Below are 22618 nucleotides of genomic sequence, written 5' to 3'. Positions count from 1 at the left end.
TCCAAGTCCCTGGTGCAAGTCCAAAACTGAGAAGCAAGTGCACCTTCTTCTCACCTCTCTGCTCCCCATGCCTCCTCCAAGTCTTCCTTCCTCCTTGTTGAGACACGTTCTCTCTGTGTCCAAGTCTCCTCTCCAAAATCTTTTTCTTAACTTTTCCTACCAACTCATCTCCCCGCTTCATTCACTGGAGAGGAAACCTGGAACCTCCCCTTTTTGTGGAGGTTACACTGAACACCCGGACAAGTCTTTGGCCAGAACAAGACCAGTGAGTGTGCAAGCCCTTTTGCTGAGACAGCTCTGGGAACAGATGTGACCAGAGCAACTTCACTATGACCAGTGCAGGGCCCTATAAAAGCTCCATTTTCATCGGCCTCTATCCGTCCCACCCTTTGCAGGGCCACCCACAGAGCATAGGCTGTGTACACTTGGGTGGCATCCTTGCTCAGATATCACCAGTTTGCAAGTTCAAGTGGAATAGGACGGAGATATCACTCGGGGTGTCCGTTCCTCCTCCTCACTTCCCTCTGCCTGTCTCAGAGTATTTGTAGGGCCTGCGCACTTGCAAACAGGAGTTCCTAAATGTTCTTTCAAGTACAAGATTGTCATTCTGCCAACGAGGGACACTTCATGCTCAGGGCAGGTTTTGACATGACTTTTCACTCAGTTTCTACATAAAGTGGCAGCTATTGTACTGAGCACATAGGTTCTAGAATCCAACCGGGGCCTAGTTCTAATCCCTTTACTGGCCGTATGACCTTGGGTAGGTGCTAAACTTCTTTATATCTTTATTTTGGCAGTATCTCCCGCTTCAGTGTTGTAAGTCTTAAACAATAGAATCTATATCTAAGATGGAGTAATTGTGTAATCATTGTTGTCATAATCATTAATATCGACAGCGACTTGTAGAGGTAGAGAATATGAAAATGTGGTTATGAAAATAGAAGTCAATAAAAGCTTCTGGAAAGAAACCCTTAGGGGCCCTGAAAGCCACACCGAAGTGTCAAGTAACAAATAGATAAAGAGGGAAAATTTGGCTTCATGGTGTTTATAAGCCACTAGCAGGTGATTAATGGAATGCTTGTGGACATTCTTAGCCGGGTCCGGCAGTAGGAAAAGAATTTGAAATATGTGCACTCGAATGTTTTCTAAGCAATGGCAAAGACACGCTGCCTCCCGGGAGAAGGGCGTGACACGGAACATACCCAGCCCCACCGTTTGCCACCTTTAAACCACAGCAGGTCCCTCCTGACTGCTCACCCCAGTCTGTGATGGTCTTTCCCTCTGCTCCACAGATAACTGTGTCCAGAGGCCCCCAAGGCCGTCCGTGGAGAGTGTGCACCACAACCCCCCCACCATTGAACTGTTGCACCGCTCCAGGTCACCCATCACCACCAACCACCGGCCTTCTCCCGACCCCGAGCAGCGGCCCCTCCGCTCCCCCCTGGACAACATGATCCGCCGCCTCTCCCCGGCCGAGAGGGCCCAGGGCCCAAGGCTCCATCAAGAGAACAACCACCAGGAGCCATACCCCCTGTCCGTGTCTCCCATGGAGAATAATCACTGCCCACCGTCCTCGGAGTCCCACCAGAAGCCCTCCAGCCCCCGGCAGGAGAGCACCCGCGTGATCCAGCTGATGCCCAGCCCCATCATGCACCCTTTGATCCTGAACCCCCGGCACTCGGTGGATTTCAAACAGTCACGGCTTTCCGAGGACGGGCTGCACCGGGAAGGGAAGCCCATCAACCTGTCGCATCGGGAGGACCTGGCCTACATGAATCACATCATGGTGTCTGTCTCCCCGCCCGAGGAGCACGCCATGCCCATTGGGAGAATAGCAGGTGAGTGAGCCTCCCCTCGCGTCACCGCTTCAGCCTGGGGATGTGCAGAGGGACCTGACAGGGCTGGGTCTCTCCTTGGAGCCTTGCAGCTAGCTCACACCAGCCCAATTAGTGCCCTCAAAGGCTCTGCCAGGGCAAGCGGAGGCTTCTGCCTGGATGAGGCAAAATCCCTAATGGGCTAGTTAATGAGCCACTGGGATGGAGTAGTTAATGAGCCTCAGAAATGTTCAGAAACAAATGTCCTACGTCCAGCGTACAAGGAGAGTCACATCAGAATCATGGCTAAGCGAAAACATTTAAAATAAAAGGTTTATGAGCATGTTAATGGCCCTGTCCTGAAGTTTCCAGCAGCTAATTAATGACCAGGCACAGCATAAAGAACCTTTGTCTCAGATTCAGGCCTGTAATTCCATCCTCCATGTAGCCTTCACCTTGGGAGGCGGTAGGAGAGGAAAATTGAATGGTGGGGTAGCAGGCAGGTACTGTGAGCCATTTGCACTGGGGAAACCACTCCCAAATTCCTTGGCTTTTATGATGACAAGCCCAAATTAGCTTACCTAAGAAGGGAAACCATTGAAAAATTCTACATGTTGTATTTTTGCTAGGCCACCTATCATTTACATGAAGTCATTCTCCAGAATGCAAGATTAGCTGTTCCTTAGAGTCTCTCCATTCAAGATGCATTTATTGAGCACCTACTAATCACAGGTAAATACATTAGGCAGTAGGGGACACAACTGATCTAGCACTCCTCAAGGAATTTAAAATTTACTGCGAGGGACAGATGTGGACATGACTAACGAGAGAGAAAGCAGAATTCAGTAAGTCCTAGATCTCCTTCATTCAGTACCTCAGCACTGCTCGAACACTTACTGTGCTGGGATAATTAAGTGCTATAGAAACAAAGCAACGGGAAGGTGCATCTTGACTGGAGGACCCAGGAAGACTTTGCAAAGAGGTAGCTCAAAGCTGAGAGGTTTATGCTTTTAGTCATGGGCAAGAGGCAGGGGAAGTCAGACCTGTTCAGGGAAGGGGAGAAGTAAGTGCCCCTTCCTCCATGAACTGACACCACCGACAGCAGCCTGAACCCCAGGAAGGAGCCAGACACATTGACCCCCAGGCTACTTCAGTGACCTCCACCTCGACTCAGGTATTTCTATTTAAATCATTTTCTTCTGAATTGCTCTCTGGCCCCCGTGTTGCATCAGAGTTGTTATAATCTACATCGGGAATTTTGAATAAAGAAGCTTAAAAGGCAAGGAAATAAGACTTAGGTGTTTAAGAAACTGAAAAATGAAACAATTTGCTCTGGGATTTGGTGCAAATGATCCCACAGGGCTGGACTTGAAGAAGGGGTGAGGTTTGCATAAAATGAGATGAGCCTTGAGCTGTCTGGCTGGGTGAAGGATGCCCAGGGGTTCATTATCAGTCTCTCTACCTTAGCCTATCTGTAAGTGTGTTTGTAGTAATAAAAAAAGAAACTGTAGGCCAAGAACAGGGGATAAAGAAGCAGAGCGCTTAGGCAAAATATGTGAATTTCCCTTGAGAGTTGGAGAAAGAGGGTCGGGTCTGTTTGTTGCTGTGAATATTATAAATGGCCTGTCTTGTGCTTTCCTGGGGAGACCCTTCTGTCTGTAGGCTGACTTCTTGTCCGGTGTCTTGGTGATTGGTACAACGGTATTGGATGTTTTGCAGAGACTATCTCCTTTATAATTCACAGTACAGCTCTTTTGGTAGCTTTTTACTACTAGATTCATTTTATGCAGAAAAGCCACTCGGACAGAGGACATTGAACCCTTAGAGGCTAAGATCAAATGCAGGCTGGGTGCTGGCTTCTGCAGGCCATCATGCCGCCCCCCACTGGCCGCTCTCCATAGTGCTGCCCTCCTGGGCCTGGATCCCCCACCAGACCCATCTTTGCCCTGGACTTCCTGGCTTCTAAAGTGAGCCCATACATCATGATGGTTAAATTATTAGATTTCTGGGGTTATTTTCCTCCTTGTAGGTGTTGTAAATTTTAAAATATTCATCTCTTGAAAATTATGCTATTTTTTAAAATTGTGCTCCTGAATATCAGAATCATTTGGTGATGGATGCTGTCTCATCAGTAAGACGCTCCATGGAATATTGTACAAATCACGTGATGAACCTTGGTGCCTGTGGATGCCCCTTCTATCCCAGGAATGCACAGAAAATGGAAAGGTGTGCTTTTCTTTCCGACTCTAGAAAGTCAAACTATTCATGTAAAGTAACACCAGGATGCACATCCTTGTGGGGAATATATTGTTAGCTCCTTCAATATGCTAGAATCCCCTAAAATTATTCATTATTAATGTTCTAGTGCTATGTGCAAAAGATTAAAACTCTCCAGACCTGTGTTTTAACTAATCAAGTCCAGAATTAACTGATTTAACTGAACAGCCTTGCTTTTCCCAGGGGTGAGATGAGCAGGTTGGAAAACCTAGTCTCCAGCTCTGAAAGTCTACGCCACCCCCAGTCTTGACTCCAGAACTTACGCAGAGCAACCACAGGGGACATCCCTGTCTCCGTAATCTGACCCCTTTGGTATCCTTTTGGATTCCTCAGACCCTTGTAAAATTGATTCCACTTATTGGAGGTGAATTCATTGGGTAATTCCTAGGCACAATGTAAAGTTCTTTCATGACTGAACAGCCATAAAAATCCTTCAAATCCCCATCAAGCAGCTGTTAGATGAGAAAATGGAGTTCCTTCAGCTTTTTAAATAGCACAGTACAGGCAGGAATTGAGGTCCTGCTGAATGTCAGCCACACTGATGAATACCGTGCCCACAGGGGAGAGAGAAGCACCTCCCGTGAGTATGGATCAGAGGGCAAAGCCAACATCTTACTCATTACGCTGTAAATTGCTTGGGTACACTAGGATTTCTGCATGTGGATCCCTGTGTTTAAGGCACTGAACTGCAGTCCTGGGGGCGGGGGTTTAAGGAGGTGTAAAAGCTGAGCTTGATCAAGAGCTGACTGAGCTCATCGGGTGTACCTGTGGTAGGCGGTGTCTTTGAGGGACTCCCCTTAAGCACTCGCTGTAGGTGAGAGTCGGGTGTAGGGTGTCAGGGAAGGCTGCGTGGAGGCGCTGGCTTTAACTGGGCTCAGGTTACTGCTGAGCAAAGGGCAGCTGGAGATGAAAGGAAAGGAGCAAACCCCAAAGCAAGATAAGGACCACAGTATTTTTATTTCAGGTAGAAATGTCAATCCAAGAGTCCAGATCAGTCAATCCATCATCTTTCATCAATTTTTGTTTTTCTTCACTTTCTAATATCTCTGAAATTGGGATGCATCATACAAGTAAGAGATTGCATGCAAAGTTTTAATGGTTTGCTTAGGTATTTTCCGCCTGGTAGAAAAATTCAACTAATGAAGGAAATTCGGTAGGTAGTTGACAGTTTACATCTAGTGGAATAAAGCCTGAAGCTTATTTTTAAAGGTGTCACTTCTTTTTCCAAAGGATAAGAAGTGTTCCTGGTTTCACAAGGTGGAATGGCTGCCATTTATAGAGGAGAGTTTAACATAGGACATAGTCAAGACTCCTCGTCTCTATTTTTATTGGCTAGACAGTGCTAGATGTAACAATTAGCAAGTTTCGTCTTTCTCTGCTTATTTTCTATGTATGATCCTCAGGAAGACACTGCCAGGGGGTCAGGGGGGGAAGGGGGTTGCAGTCTGTCCACCTTCCAACATTTTTCTCAGCCCTTAAAAGCCTTCCTGGTCCACATCTCACCCTGTTTTTATAGCCAGAGTGTACTGGCTGTGAGCACCAAGGGTTGACAGGATTCAGCATTAGTGATGCCAAGTCATGTTTTCAGTATACAGGTGACTCTTGAACAGCATGAGGGTAGGGAAACCCCCTCACCTTTCTCCCCCTCGAATTTGAAAGCCCCTATATAACTTTACTTCTCAGAAGCTTAACTACATTTGACCCCTGGTATCTGAGGGGGGTCGTTGTAAGATACCCACCCCCTACCAAAACCTGAGTATACTCAGATCTGGCCTCCACGTCTGCAGATTCACCCAGCTAAGGGTTGAATCTTTGCATGGAAATGTGGACAAAATACCACAGACCATGGAAGGTCAGGACCTGCGTAGGTCAACGCTGTGTTGTTTAAGAATCAGCTCTGTATTGAAATTCATGTTTAGGATGCCATCCCTCATCTCAGCATCTCAAAGGAGGGTTTTTTAATAGATGAGGAATACCAAGAGTTCAGTGTTCTCAACCTTTCAACCAGTGTTCTTCAACCTAGGAGCCTAGAGCAGGAATTGACAATTCTGGCCCATGGGCCAGATCAGCCGCCACTGCCTGTTTTTGTAAGTCAGGTTTTATCGGCACCCAGCCAGGGCCTTTCCCCGGCTGCTTTTGCAGTGCTGTGCCTGGGTGGAGTGTTTGCAGCAAAGACTGAATGGCCAGCAAACCTAACCTTTACTAAGGGGCGCCTTAGCTCAGCACTGTGCAGCTGTGTGGTCAGCGTGCGTAGAATCCGAGGCGAAGGCAGGAACACTGCCCCTGCACTGGAGGGCTTGCCCAAGATACTGGCGCGCGTCTGAGACCACGTGGAAGGAACAGCAGCAGGGGATGTAAGACAGGAGAAAAGTTCTGGACTCAGGCTGTCTGCAGACCCAGTCAGAATAGTCACCATGACATCATTAGCATATGCAAAACCCAGCTAAACTTAAAAGAAAATGGTGCTTTGCATACCTGGAATGATGTGGTTTAATCATTCATTCATGTCTTCAAAACTGTCCCATATCCCTGTGTGCCAGGCCTTTTGCTAGGTCATGGGGACAGCACGTCTAAAGGCCAAGTTTTACGTCTTTGCTGACATCAGCCAGCATCCCTCTTACTTTCTGCTGTCAAGCCCCTTGAGTTCCTGCTTTGGTTCTAACTAAAGACAGCTAAGTGGTAAGAGAAAAATTTAAGTTATTTTCATTTTCTTTTCAAGATCTTCAATTCCATTAAAACCTGAGTCACCAGATTTCCTGTCTGCTTACCCCTTCCTTGCTTCCTGAACGGATTTTTGGATTAAGGGCAAGATTCATTAGGACACTAGTTTATAATCCATTCATAGCTCTTCATGTGTTCCACATAGTGGAGGTTTTGGAGGTCTGCACAGATTTGATTGTTCAAAGTCCAGGACCCACCCAAATAAAGTACTTTAATTTTTTAAAATTTGCCATTGGTTTAGAAAATGATGTAAGTTTCAGGAATACAGCTCCACGTCTTGATAAATGTACATACCACACCCAGTACCATTTACCATTATAAAATTGATCCTTGTGCCCATTCCTCCCACCCTCTTCCCCCCAATCTTTCCTTTCTCCTCAGGTAACCAGCAGGAACCCAAAGTCTAAGGGTTCCTTTGGTTTTTTAGTTCATTTGCTTTTTTTCTTTATCTTCCTCCTATGAGTGAAATCATTTGGCTTTCTCATTCTGGGCTTAATTCACCAGGGCGATGATCCCGCTGCACTCATAGGTTAGAAAGAGAACAGTAATGGCACCCACCAGAACAAGTGCCACAAGATACAGTGGTTCCCACCATCCCTGGAGAGAACCCCCCCAGCTTGCTGCTATTTTAAGGTTTGCAAATGATTCCCCTTGAAAGATGGGTGCTGCTTTATTGTGGTTCCTGAGGCAAATGTATCTTTGTGTTGACCTTTAAGAGGAATCTTTATTCTCTAGAGGTTTGTGTTTCTCCTGACATGAACTCTGCTACAAGTTTTGGGGTACCTGATGTGTAGCACCAATTTCTTGCTTCTCAGGGAGATGCACCTTAATCGTGGTATCCTTCCCAATCATGGGTCACAGTGGTCCTGCCTCTCCTACCCCAGGTGGCCTTTTTGTTCCTTGTTGTGGAGATTCAGGTCTGTTTCAGAGTGAATTGTTCTGTATGTACTTGTAGATTTGTTGTGTCATGGGAGAAGGTGAGTTCAGAATCTTCCTACTGGCTGTTTTGTACCCAATCTACAATTTCTTTGGCGCATTACTTACCCTGTTTTGTTGCTGAAATTGAAATGCAACAGGGACACTCAACCTCTCCTTGTTGGGGCATTTTGCAGTCCTTCATTTAAGATTCCGTTTGGACAGTTCAAACAACATAAAATTACTTTCTTACAAGCTTTGCTGAAATTTTAACTACCCACCATCATTAAATATTCCCTTATTCAATGACCTGCCCACTCAGATTTTTTTGTACATCAGTTTTGTCCAGCGTGGGATTTTTTGGGTTTTTTTTTTTTTTTTTTTTTGCATTAGAAACCATGTTGGTGGTGTGTGAATTGCCCATTTTTTCCACAATCTCTGCTCAATGAATTTATATAATGTGTCTCTGGTAAGAGACAGACGTAGGAGTGAAAATATTTCTCCTTAGCCACAGGAAGGGACTTTTACAATGGCTTTTAGCTGTGGATAGCCAAGGCTCTTCACCCAGCAGGAAAGAGAGAGAGAACACTTTCTGCAATTTGAAATTGCCACTTCACTCTGGCTAAATAAACCCTTTTATAAACTTCCTGTCATGGAGGAGACAATCCAAAAATGGACATTTCTTTAAAATACCCACTTGCCTTGATATAGATGGCCCTTTAGTTTTAGAGAAATACACTTAAAATTAATGAACACCTCATATAAAAGTTGTTCACATGTATGTTCAGTTGTTTTGTAATGGGCAAACTTTTGTTTATTACAAAACTCACCAAACTCTATAGAGTATGAAGTATCTTTATTGATGAATAGAGAGCATTTGTCTGTGCAGGCGTAGATTTCAGCAAAGCTGAGAAATCACAGGTAGGTCATAGTAACAGCCGCCAGAAGATCAAAGGAATCCTCAGAATAGTTCATATGGTTTGAACTTCAATTATAAAAAAAGAAAAACTTAGGTGGTCAGGCAGTTATGCCAGATGATAAAATAATTTTAACTAGAGAAACCAATCAATAGTGTTAGAAAAGCCTCTTAGGATCTGAGTTTGAAACAACTTTATGCCTCAAAATTCCTGTTGCTGCCTCCATTAGTAACTAAGTCAACATGTCTTGACTGTTCACATGGCTGAGTAATAACACTAATGTTGGCTTTGCTGGATTAAATGTGATTTACAACGACCAGTTGGCAGCGTGTTTTGGGATATTTTCATATTTATGAGACAAAGTTTGTAAAAATCAAATATTCTTGAAACAGGTAAAATCTATTCTCTGGTAAGCCCTTTGTTTACTCACCAAAGAGCAAATAACATTCTAGATCTTTTTTAGTAAATAGTTTACATAAAAGTCTCAGAAAAACTAGTGTGGTCCCTGCCCCCTGCTGGTTAAAGCTCTTACTCAGAGGAATGGGGTATATTTTTGAGAAGTATTTTATGCCAAGACAGTAAAGGGAAAAGCCTCGTGTGGATGGATGGTGGTGTTTAAGCTCCAGAAAGCCCGAAGCTAAGAACTGCCAGTATATTGCTCACCTTCGTATGGGCAACCTTATCTGGCTGTCTTGTATAGTTTGATATAGAGATTTCTGTATTATTAAATACCTCATGATGGACGAAGAGAGGGGACTAGAGAATCACATTCCTCATTGAGATGAGCCCAAGGGTGTCATCAAGCCTCTGTGATCAAATGCTTGTGAGCCTGTAGGGAAAGAGCAAACGAATGAGATATAGACCCCCCTGTTTTTCTCATGTACTGATATTTTCTGTGATAATAGTTGGTCATAGCAGATGTGTTCCAGTTGAATAAGACTGTGGAAAATCTAAAGGTATCTGCTGTTTGGTGGTGAGAAACAAACTGCACAATTGAATTATAGCGCAATTCTCTATTTTTCATTTGTCATAAAATGTTACAAAACAAGGAGGTGCCAAGGGAGGTTGAGACACGGCGGATTTCACTGCTTTGCCTAGAAAACTAGAGTCATCCTAAGAACAAGCTAGATGGTTCTCTCTTTGCAATAGGGCGACACTGACATCTCAAGATACTTTATGATACTAGAATTGGTCCCCTTGCTTTTCTCTCCCCTACCTCTGGCAATAAAGAATTCTTGTGGGGGTGGAAGTATCTGATCAGCTTCTGGTAGAATGGGGTGCAGATTCCATGAATATGGTTTCGGTATTTTAAAGCAGAATAAATCACAGATCACATAAATTTTCAGACACAGATCACTGGGGTGGGCAGGTGCTACTAGTAATTTATGGTCATGTGAAGTTCAACGGTAATTCCTTGAAAGATGAAGCCTCCTGGAAATGTCAGTTGTGCTGTGGAGAGAGCAAGCAGGGTCTCGGAGGCTACATTGAGTGGGGTTAACCCTTGCTTTGGGAGTTCTTTACCTGTGAAGCAGCTTCTCTGCAAATAGAAATTGCATCAGGAGGGGGGCTTCAGAGTCACACGGAACTTAGGGTCCCCCCTGGGGCTGCATCCCAACCTCCTCATCCACCATATAGGGACAGCAAGGGCACCTCCCTGCTAGGGCGTTGTGGGGTGAGAGGCAGGCTCAGCCCTGTGCCTGCCGAGCGCGCCCAGTCAATGTCACTGCTATTTTCATTACTCTGTAAAGAGGAAGTGGGGTGTTTCCTGTTTCGCGAAGCAGGAGCAGAACCTTGGGAGGTGAAGCACCTTGCCCACGCTCACCTGGCTCAGTTCCCCTGGTAAAAGCCCCAGAGCTGGGCACTTCATCTCTGGGCTGTGAGGGTGTCGGCCCTAAATAGGCTGTCTTGGTTGGACACTCCTCGCCCAGGTGTGCCAGGCTTCACCCCACATGGAAAAGAAGTCCCAGGGCTCACATCCCAGTCACCTTGGGTGTTAGAGGTTAGAGTTGATGTGTGTAAATGACTGGCCCTACGTGACGGTGATACCCGGCTGTTCTGGCTGGTCCCTCCAAACTGCCGGAATCAGCAGGGGGCACCTGGGCACTGGCGCCCAGCCCTGAGGCTGGAGAACCTAGAGCCGTGACCCCACCGCAGGCTCTGCTGGGAGAGACGCTAGAGGGAGGGAAAGGAAGTCAGCCTGTGTCCTTAAGAGTCCACAGCTCTGGATTTTTCTATCCCCTGAGCCAGTGATGGAGCACAAGTGCCACAAAGGGAGAAAGTGAGCTGTGGCAGCGGGTTCCTTCCCACTGTGCCCAGTTTCCAGATCGGCACAGAATGCTGCCGTGAGGACATCTGCGTCCTTTCTGAAAAATCACGCGGCACATGCTGCTGCCTTTTCTGACATGTTTTAGCCCCCACCCCTGTCTGCTCTTGTCACCCTCCCCCCCACCATGGATGGCACGCACCTGTCTGAGCACCCTTGGGCTCTGTCTGCCAACCTGTTTGTAACCCACTTTCAGGGCCCACCCTCCCATGGTCTGAACGTCTGTCTCTCCATCTGTTTCTTTGTCTCTCCATCTCTGTATCTGTGTCTCTTTCCCCGTCTCTCCATCTGTATCTCTGTCTCTATTTCTCGGTCTCTGTATATGTCTCTGGATCTATTTCTATATCTCTCTTTTTGTATCTCTAGCTCTCTATCTGTCTTACCATCTGTCTCTCTCCCTGTTTATCTCTGTATCTCTGATGTTATCTGTCTATCTCTGTTTCTCTAGGTATCTATTTGTCTGTCTCCATTGCTCTGTACATCTGTCTCTGTATGTCTGTTTCCCCATCTGTTTATCTCTCTGTATTTCTGTCTCCGTATCTCTATTTTTGTCTATCTTTGTATTTCTATATGTCCATCTCTCTCTCTCTCGCTGTTTTCGCCATTTCTCTCTCCATCTCTGTTTCTGTCTCTCCCTGTCTATCGCTCTGTACATCTGTCTCTATACGTGTCTAACTATCTCTCACTGTATCTCTGTCTAGATCTCTGTATCGCTCTATACATCTATCTCTCCATTTCTGTATCTATTTCTGTCTCTGTGTCACTCTATACATCTGTCTCTTTGTATCCATTTCTGTCTCTGTCTCTCCAACTGTTTCCCTGTCTCTGTTTCTCTGAATCTGTGTCTATCTCTCCCTCTCTGTGTCTGTCTCTATCGCTCTGTACATCTCCGTCTGTATCTCTCTCGTGCTCCAGTTTCAGTGCCAAGGTCACAGCCTCCATGACCCCATCACAGTGGGAGGCGCGGGCCTGGGTGCCTCAGAGTCCTAGTCAGTGCCCTGCCCCCAGATCTCACCTGGCCTTGATGTCTTGCTGGCAAACAGGAAGTAGAATTGTCAAATCTGCTTTCAAAGCAGTTACTCCAGTATTTTCTGATGCCTGTTCTTGGTGCCTCCACTAGAAACACTTTCAAGTGTTTCCTTGTCCTTTTCCTCCGTAGACTGCAGGCTGCTGTGGGATTACGTCTATCAGTTGCTGTCTGACAGCCGGTACGAAAACTTCATCCGATGGGAGGACAAAGAATCCAAAATATTCCGGATAGTGGATCCCAACGGACTGGCTCGACTGTGGGGGAACCATAAGGTAAAGGGCGCCCCGTGTCTGCTTTGTAAACCGGGTCCCGGGCCAGTCTCCTCCAGGGCGGGAGGATGATCGTCCACCTCCCTGAGTGCGCCCAGAATCACTTCCTTTATCCCTCAGCGGGCAAAGATCAGAGCGAAGGGATGGAAAGATGGAGCCGATCTGTTACTCGAGCCGCTGACCCGCACGGGCCTGCTCCGTAGGACTGGGCACCGCGCGCGCCCTCACCCACACTCCGGCTCTGGCTCTTGTCCACCTCTCTTGCCATCAGTTTCTATATATCTGTCTCACACCCGGTCTCTCTCCAGCTCTCCTCCTCTGTCTCGCACTCTCTCTCTTTCCATGAGAATCTCAGCCCGTCTCACTCCTGGTGATCTGTTTCCCTTGGTCCCTTCCTCTTTCCATTTCTCTCCTCCTCGCTCTACTGTCTCCACACTTTCCCTTCTCTCCATCTCTCCCCTTCCACTCTCCCCAACACTTCTTCCAAGCTCTACCTCGCCCATCTGTCTCCACGCGCTCCTCGTTCCATTCTCTTCTTCTACATTGTCCCACCCCCTCTCTCAACACTCTCCCCTTCCACTCTATTTCCTCTCTCCTCCTCCCAATCTCCCTCCACTCTCCACCTCTCTCTTCTATCTCCACTCTCTCTACCAACAGTTTCCACACTGGGGAGATGGACTATAATAAACGATTGTCTTAGTATCAAGAAAAGCTTGTTGTACTTAGGAAAACGGTTCAATGTATAGATATAAAAAGTACCTAAAACAGGCTGGTAAAAGGAGAAGGAACAGGCTCTGTCCCTACCGTGAAGGATTAGTCAGGCTAAAAAGGTGGAAACCCTGCAGTGTAGACCACATGTGTGGGCCCTGAGGACATCAGCCTAGTGAGCTGAGCAGGACAGATACTGCCTGACTCACCTGCACTAGGAATGGCTCGTCATGGAGTCAAGGAGGACAGAGCCTGAGAGGAGGGGAGACGGGTTGCTAATCAAGGAGCATAAAGTTCCGTCAAGCAAGGTGAGAAGGCTCGAGAGATCCAGGGCCCCACAAGCCCCTCCAGGTCACACCACTGTGTCATGCTCTTCAGAGTGTGTGAAGGGTGCGCCTCAGGGCAAGTGTTCTTACCACAGCACCATAGAATTAACTCAGAAGCCAGTTCACACACATGATGAAATAAATCAGTGTTGCCGCTAAAATTGGGGAACCACAAACCTAGACGGGTAGCTGTGGGGCTCGGCCAAGCCCTGCTGGCCCAGCATAGGAGGCCGTGAGGCAAGGCCGGGCTCCTACATGTACCACCGGGCAGGGGTCACGAGCACACTCCCCGTGGGCTCCCACCCGCTCCGCCCTTGCTTCCACAACAGGAATTTAAAGAAAAAAAATTCTTCCTTAAAACGACAATCCAGAAACCTCAGTTTGAGAAAGGTCATTGCAACCAAAAGAAAATTGTCTGTGGGTCAGAAGGTGAAGGATGCCCCACAGATAAGAGGAAGTGCAGGAAATTCCGTGGGCACCACAGAGAGCAGTCCTGGGAAAAGGAAATGAGGGCTGGGCTCTGAGAGCAGCCAGGAGTGAGCAGGCCGGGGCTCCTGACAAAGGGCGATTCACCTCAGGAGAAACCTTGGCCACGGCTTGTGTCAATGCAACAGGGTGGGAACGCCGGGCCTGGGCGCCCGCAGATTAGCAGGTAGCTTTCCCAGAGTGGCAGGCCCTGCGAGCAGCTGAGAAGCTTTTATTTTAACAGCCCCCCCACCCCACTTTGCCCCCAGTGCCTTTGCTGAGGTTTATTTCATTGTGTCTTTGTGCTTTTTTTTCTCTCTTCCTCCTCTGAACAAACAGAACAGAACAAACATGACCTATGAGAAAATGTCCAGAGCCCTGCGCCACTACTACAAACTAAACATTATCAGGAAGGAGCCAGGACAAAGGCTTTTGTTCAGGTAGCACTTCCTTTTTCTCCTTTCCTTCTTTTGGGAGGATATTGTTTGCTTTAAATAAGAGGGAGGAGGGAGACTGTTCAGATCTTTACCTGCCAAGATCCTGAAAACCAGCATTTGGGGCCCAGGTGCTGCTTGATCAGGATTTAAGGGGGAAGTGGTGATATTTCTGCCTGCCCTAGAGCAAAGCCCAATAAAGCCAAATAAATACAGCCTGACTCGCATCTAAAATAATGAAGTGATCATATAGTATTACCGATTATTAAAATTTAGCATAAAGGGAACAACCAGAGGCACCTTGACTCCTGGGTTAGCAAGCCTGGTAACTCGTTTCTGAACCAGCATTTGTCCAACAGCAGAGGTCATGACCCAGGAGTGATTCTGAAATAGATTGTGAGTCCTTCACATTTTTTAAAGGAAATGGAACAGCTTAGGATAGAGTTGAAGATATCAGGCTGTATCTATCATGTCACCTGAGTTGATTCAAGAAGTTTTTATTTCAGGGGTGTGTGTGAGGTGAGCCATGAGGTCAGTGTATGTATGACAGCACCTCATGATCCGGAGTGTCTGGGGGTGCTAGACATTCCTTCCTACAGAATTCCTCCCATGAGGATTTTTACAGAACTATTGAGTCCCAAGCACGAAGATTAGATCTGTCTCCTCTCCAGCATGGTTTCAGCCATCAAGGGAGAGGGAGAAGTAGGCCTACATGGGTGCTAATCGACATGGAGACACGCAGGAGAGGTTGGGAGAAAATGAGACTGAAGACAGTTACAGCTGGGACTAGAGATGGATTTGGAACAACCTGTTCACAGGTGCAAAGTGACACTCTGAACACAGGTAGTTACTGGAACAGGTTGTCAGCAGAGAGCCTTCACACTGGGAAGAGATGGTCACGCAGGGGTGGTCAAAACAATAGAAATCTTCAAAAGAAACAGTAGAGGCTATTCAGGAAGTAGAAAGAGGAAGTAGTTCAAGACGGTGGCACAGAAAGGTACAGGTCCCTGGATACAGCCAGGTGTGCAGTGGGCTGCGTCATCTAGGTTTTTGTAAATACCCTATGCTGTTCACACAGTAACAATGTCACAGTACGACGTGTCTCCTAGAACACAGTACATGACTATGTAGAGACAGTTCCCAGTAAGACAAGACTGAAAACTGGCTGAGCAGGACCTCCATGCAAAGGATAAAAGGACCACCTGGAGAAAGGTACAGGTAGCAGAGACATGGTCTCTGGGGTTCCCATAGGGCCCCCATACCCTGACCCACAAATGAGAGGTTTATCTCAAATGGGGAGTTTCTTCCTGAGAAAAAAGGGGCTTTGTGCCCAATCCATCAGGAGCCTAAGGGAAGTAGCTCACTCCAGTGCAGCTCTCTGGAGCCTCAAAAACTGGATCAGGGTTCTTGTAAACTGTGTGAAGGTGCTGGCAGTAGCTAGGCAGATAGCACAGGGCTTTAAAGACTTGGGACTTGTACCAGAGGGGAGCCTCCAAAACCTCTGTCTTTGAAAAACAGCAGGGCTGAAGTTCAAAAGACCTGTTGGATTATAGAAATGAGATTCCACTTTTAAAGGGCTCAAACAGACTCATTCACCCAAGGACCCAGTACAAAAGCAGGTGCCCTGGATGAAGGTGAAGGAGACCCACTTGCTAACCTTAAGGCATCTGCTGGTGGAGCAGGCACCCATGGAGATATGAGATGCCATTCTTGCAACCTGGCACCAGAGGATGAGCCGCTGCAGACTCTGTACTGACCTGTGGCCTTCACAGCCAGTCCAGGCCACCCGCTCTTGGCACTCCTCCTACAGCCCACAGAGGACGCCCCTTGAACATGTGGCAAGGGAGGATGGTATTTCTGTGCCCATGTACCTAAAACAAATAGTACAGGGGCCTTCAACAGTTGAGACCTACCAAGAAAAAAATCAGCTGTGCAGGCAATTACAAAGATTTGAGAGACAACAAAGAGCTAGGACAAGGTTAAAGGATAATGTTCATTTACACAAGGCCAATCCTTCAAGACTAGGAGACAAGGTTGTTTCATCTAGAAATAAACACAGTGTCAGGCAAATGAGGGGACAGGAATTTGTTCCAAATGAAAGAATAAAACCCCCAGGGGGTGGGGGGATGACCTTATTTCAGTAAGTAATTACTTGGTGAAGTCATCAAAGTAAAGATCATAAAAATGCTCACCAAGCTTGGGCAAATAAATGAAGAGAGACAACAAAGAGAAAATAAAAGCACTAAACAGAAGTTGTAGAACTGAAGAATCAATCACTGAAGTGTACAAGGCAGAAGTTCAAGCAGACTAGATGAAGCAGAAGGAATGAGTAATCTGAAAGACAATGCAGTGCAAATTATCCAACCAGAGAACCTCAGACAAAATAATTTTTTAAAATGAAGATAGCAATGGAACCCATGGGACAACAGCAAAAGGAGTAATATTCACATTAGTGGGGTTCAGAAGAGCGAAAAGGGGCAGAACTGTGCTTGAAGTAATGCTTGAAAACTTCCCTACCCCTGGAGAAAAACAGAAAGCTCAGACTTTCAAACAAGATGAAGTCAAAGATACCCCATACCACCAACATACATTGTAATCAAATGTTAAAGCTTCAAGATAAAGGGAGACTCTTATTAGCAACAAGAGAAAAACACCTTGTTACATACAAGGGACCGCCCATAAGATCACCACAGATTTTTCTGCAGAAACTTGGTAGGCCAGAAGAAAATAGCATGATATGAAGTGCCCAAAGGAGAAAATTTCCAACTAAGAATATTCTACCTGGCAAGATTAACATTCAGAACTGACGGGGAGCTAAAGAGCTTTCCAGACAAAGCAAAAAAGAGTCACCACTACTAAATCAGCCTCCCAAGAAATGTAAAAAGGGCTTCTTTATTTTCATCTTAAACAGTAATTAGTAACTAGAAAACATAGGAAAGTAAAAGTCTCACTGGTAAAGGTAAATTGATAGTAAGGGTAGTGGATTGAAGCTAGTATAAAGGTTAAAGACAAAAGTAGTAAAATTATTTTAACTATGATAAGGAATATGCAAATTAAAGATGTAAAATGTGACATCAAAACAAAGGGAATAAAATGTAGAATTTCAGAATATGTTCATTATTAACTTGCTGCGAACTAAAATTAGTCTACAAAATGTTATCTGTGAGCCTCATGGTAACCACAAAGCATAAGATGTAGTAGATACACAAAAGGTAGCATGAAAGGAACTAAGAATGACACTATAGACGGCTGTAGGGGAGAACCATAGGGGAGAAAGCAAGGAAAAAGTAAAAGTCCAGGGTCAGATGGCTTCACAGGTAAATTCTACCATTCTGGAAAAAACTAATTTCTGTCCTCCTCAAACTATTTCAAAATATGAAAGAGGAGGGAATGTTTCCCAACTCATTTTATGAGGACAACATTATTAGCCTTATGCAAAAACCAGACTAAATAAAGTGAAAATTACAGGTTAGGGAACATATTTGCAAACCAAATTCAACAATACATGGAAAAGATCATGTGCGGTGCTCAAGTGGGATGTCTTCCAGGCAGGCAAGAATGGGTCAACATCTGCAGATTGTCAGTGTGATATCGTATCTCAATCGATGCAGAAAAAAGCATTTGACAAAATTCAGCATCCAGCTATAGAAAATTCTCCAAGTAGGTAGAGAAGGAATCAACATAGTAAAGGCCATATATGACAGCTAACATTGTACTCAGTGGTGAAAAATTGAGCTTTTCATCACAGATCAGGAATAAGATAAACATGCTGATTCTTGCCACTTGTATTGGAAGTCCTAGCCAGAGCAGTTAGGCAAGCTAAAGAAGGCATCTAAATTGGAAAGGAAGAAGTCAAATGATCACTATATGCAGACACCATGATTATATATCTACAAAGAGCCTTAAAACCTACCAAAAACTCATTGGAAATAAGCAATGAATTCACTAAAGAGGAGGGTACAAAAAGCTTGTGTGATTTCATACACTAGCGGTGTATAAAAAAGGAGAGGTTAAGAAAATCCCATTTAGTTACATCAAAAGAATAAAATACCTAGAATAAATTTTAGCAAGGAGATATGGCCCAAACACTGAAAATTAGATGACATCAGTTAAAGAAATGAAAAGATAATTTGTGCTTATGGATTCAATTTATATTTCTTAAAATGTCCATATTAACCAAAACTATCTGCAGAGTCAGTGCAGTCCCTATCAAAATTACAATGACATTTTTCACAATTGAAACCACAGATTACCCTGGTTAGCCAAAGCAGTCTTGAATTGCTGGAAGCATCATGCTCCCCGACTTCAAAACAAAATTTGAAGCTGTAGTAATCAAAACAGATGATATTGACATAAAAACAGACATAGATGAATGGAACAGAACAGAGCCCAGAAATAAACCCACACATACCTGGTCAATTTATCACAGAGTAAGCAAATGTACAATTATGCTATTGGGTAAACTGGACAAACAGCAAAAGAAAAACTAGACTAGTATCTCACAGCATCCACAAAAATTAATTCTAAGTGTATTAGACTTGAAAGAACTGAAGCCATAAAATTCTAGAAGAAAATATATGCAGTAGGCTCCTTGACAGTGCAGTTTTTTCTTTTGGATTTGATCAGTGGGTTTTTTGGATTTGATTTCTAAGTCTAGAGCAACAAAAGTAACCAATGACATGACATCAAAATAAAAAGCATCCGCACAGCAATGGAAACCATCAAAATACGAAGGCAACCTACTGAATGGGAGAAGATATTGTCAAATCATGTATATAAAGAATTCATACAACTCATTAACCAAAAAAAAAAAAAATCTGAATTAAAAAATGGGTACTGGTCCTAAATAGACATTTTTCCAAAAAAGACATTACAGATGCCCAACAGGTCCATGAAAAGATGTTCAGCATCACCACCAGAGAAATGCAAATCAAGACCACAATGAAATATCACTTCATGCCTGTGCTGATGGCTGTTATCAGAAAGACACGCGATAACAAATGCTGGTGAGGAAGTGGAGAAAAGGGACCCCTTTACACTGGCGGTGGGAATAGAAAATGGTGCGGCCACAATGGAAAACAATATTTGTCCAAAGAGAATGAAACCACTAATTCACAATCACATGTGCCTTTATGTTCATCACAGCATTATATACAGTAGTCAAAATGTGGAAACAACCTAAGTTTAATCAATGAGTGGATGAAAATAGTGGGACATATATATAATGGAAATCAACTCAGCCATTTAAAAAAAAAAAATGAAATCTTGCCATTTGCAATACCGTGGGTGGACCTTGAAGGCATTATGCTAAGTGATATAAGTTAGGCAAAATATGTATGCTTTCACTTACCTGTGGAATCTAAAAACAAATTCATAGATAAAGAGAACGCTTGGTGGTCATCAGAGAAACGAGATGGGGAAGGGGGAACTTGAGGTACAACTGCCTCTGATTCATGAGTCATGAGGACATAAGGCACAGCATGGGGACAATAGTGGATAAACTTTGTATTACAAATTTGAAAGCCAGTAAGAAAAGATACATAGACATTGTGATCATTTCTCAGTGTATGCAAATGCCAATACATGCTGTTGCACACCTGAAACCATTATAATGTCTGTCAGCTGTCCCTCAATTTTTTTTTATTTTTTTTTTTTGGTGGGACCCTCGCCGGCCGCCGGGGAACGAACCGGCGCTGCAGAGGCTGCGGGCAGCCTTGCAGTCCAGCACTCAACCGCTGCGCCACCGGGGGAGGCCCTGTCCTTCAATTTTTTAAAAAAGAAATGGAAATAGAGTGGCTTTGGCTCTGTTCCTCCTTCTTCCTAAACTTAGCCTTGGCTTCTGTTCTTCCTGCTTTCCACATTTTTTCTGGATGAACTGACCCCCTGACACAGCTTCACTTATCACCTCAGTGGTTACATTCTTCTCTATATCTAGCTCTAAAATTTCTCCTCAAATCTGACTTTAAAAGCTTTTTATAGGATGTGTCCACTTAATATCACATTAGTAATCTTGAACACATTCATGACAGACCTTTTCTCACATTCTAGAAAGCACCCTGGCCCCTCCCAGAAATCTTATTTTACTCATCAGCAGCATCACCATTGTTTGAAGCAACCAGCCTTGAAATAAGACTTACCTTGGGCTCTTCCCATATGTGGGTCTGTCACTGCTGGGCTGTCCACTGGCTCTTCAGCACCATTCCACTCCATCCTGTGTTGTGGGGGCTAGAAGTCTGGGAACTACATTTCCCAGGATCTCTTAAACAGCATGTTCCAGGGTGGAGGTGACCAGTGAAAGCATTTGTTGGGATTTGAAGGAAGCATTATTCTTTCAAAAGCGTTATTACTACTTCCTCTGTGATGGAGGCTGATGTCTAAACTTCTTGGGTCAAACTAACATGCTTTCCTACGCCAGAAAGGTATATCCCTTCAGCTTTTGCTTATTTATTTACACACACACCCACACCCCATCCCCCCTTCCAGTCCATCTCAAGCCTACTGTCCTTTTTGAATCCTTCAGTTGCTCAAACACACATAGGTGTTCCTCAGGTCTTGCCACATCATCATTTGTATTTTAAATTTTTTTAAAAAGATTTACTTATGCATCCAAGAGCTGAGGCATAGGCCAGTGAAAGGCATAGGCCATAGGGGAGTGAAAGGATCTACCAAAGACTGAACCGGGAGCAGAACAAGCAGACTGAGTGAAACACACTGCTGAGGGGAGCAGCAGGCAAGACAGGAGAGGTCTGCTGCGCCATGTGGGCTGCTCCCTGGCCGGCCGGGGATTGAACTCATGCTGCAGAGGCTTTGGACCACCTCATAGCGCGGGCCTTAACCCCTTGCGCCACTAGGGAGGCCCATCATTTGTATTTTTAATTGTCTGTATAAGGTCCTCCTCCCCACAGCTAGATGTAAGCTTCTGGAAGGTAGAGGATTAAATTTTATATAACTGTTTTATACCTCATGGTATAAAAATCTTATAGTTGGAGGGTGGCATCAGCTGTGAGGTGTGAAAGTAAAAAGACAGGCCAGGCTGACAAGGGGAGCTCATGCTGGTAAATAGAATTTCTTGGGGAGAGCGGAAAGGAGGCTGAGAGGCAGACAAGGAGCATGTCCTTGACTTGGTAAGTGATCATCACAGGCTTCTGAACAGGGCATGGAAGGGCAAATGTGTGCTTGCAGGCGGAGTGCGTGGGGCAGACCGGCTGCAGGCAGAGGGGGCTGTGGACAGGACAGGCCCGGTAGGGGCAGGATTCTGTTACCCAGGCTGCCCTTCGCAAGCCATGTAAATGGTGGCTGAAACACATCAGGATGTTTTTTCTAAGTGACCCCAACAAACCAGAAGACAGGCCTTACTACAAGACCTGACTGCAAGGGAAGATCCTAAGGGGACGAACGGCTGGCAGGGAGGTGGATCAGCCATAACCCTGAGAAAGGTTCTTTTTCCTTTGCCTTTCTCATTGCCAGAAGCGCCACTGACTTGCCCTATTGTCACAATTTTCCATTCAGTTTTCATTGTATCCTTTGAGTTCAGATCAAGGTTTGAATGCATTCCCTGGGCTGCGGGCTGAGATGGAAATGGATATGCAGCTCCCAGGAGTCTTTGTAAAATCTCCCTAAAATCAGCAGCACAGAGAAGCGACTGTTCTCCGCATTGGTGGGGTGCTGGGGGTGCTCATGCTCTGCAGGGCGCCTCTGTCTCCCAGTCAGCCTAGACATTCTTACAGTCATTTCGCCGCTTTTCTAACTGCACTGTTGGCATTCCTGGGGCTCGGTAGCTTTCCCACTAAATGAGGCGGCAGGGCCTTACTTTTTAGGGGGTAGGGTGAAGTAAACACAACTTTAGGAAAATGTAATCTCTTTGTCCGTCCATTCCCCTTCCAAAGGTTTATGAAAACCCCAGATGAAATAATGAGTGGCCGAACAGACCGTCTGGAACACCTTGAGTCCCAGGAGCTGGACGAGCAAATATACCAAGAAGATGAATGCTGAAAGGAACCAACCCAGCACCTCAAAAGGCTGGCGGAACCCCCGCCCCCGCATGGCGGGAGGCGAGCTGGAGCAGGCGGGCTGAGAAGGAGGAAAGGAAGAGACAGACCCGGGAGCCACACTTCTGCTTCCCAGGAGGGACCCAGAGCACCTTAGACGACCCCCCACCCCACCCCGGCCACGGCGGGGCTGGAATACTGGCCAAGGGCGCGAGCCTGGGACACGCATTTCACGTTTCCTTCTCCTTTGGCATCTGTCCATCTGTAATTTCTCACCCTCACCCTGTCACCTGTTAGTTTCGTGGTTTTTTTTTTTTTTTTTCTTAAGGACATGCAGTTTGACTTTTTCATCATTCGTACAGGGGAAGACATCAAGGCTGTTTTCCTATGGAAATGTATCTCTCTGATATATATATGCATATATATATATA

The 22618-nt window shown here is 45.4% G+C and overlaps 1 protein-coding gene across 2 annotated transcripts in view; it reads left to right on the top strand.

Moving 5' to 3' along the window:
• The window catches only part of ETV6 (ETS variant transcription factor 6), a gene marked incomplete at both ends in the record, with an annotated part of 225586 nt that extends 203395 nt beyond the window's left edge, over nt 1-22191 (top strand). For both annotated transcript variants that reach the window (XM_084255613.1, XM_084255612.1), the window contains 4 exons: nt 1293-1838; nt 12127-12269; nt 14105-14205; nt 22086-22191. In XM_084255613.1, coding sequence (XP_084111739.1) covers nt 1293-1838; nt 12127-12269; nt 14105-14205; nt 22086-22191 — 896 coding nt within the window. The remainder of the gene's footprint in view (nt 1-1292; nt 1839-12126; nt 12270-14104; nt 14206-22085) is intronic.
• Between the last annotated feature and the right edge of the window lie 427 nt (nt 22192-22618).

Source organism: Talpa europaea (genome assembly GCF_964194135.1).
Source record: "Talpa europaea genome assembly, chromosome: 15".
Lineage (NCBI taxonomy): Eukaryota > Metazoa > Chordata > Mammalia > Eulipotyphla > Talpidae > Talpa > Talpa europaea.
Note: the sequence above shows the minus strand (reverse complement) of the source record. Positions and strands in the feature narration are given on the sequence as shown.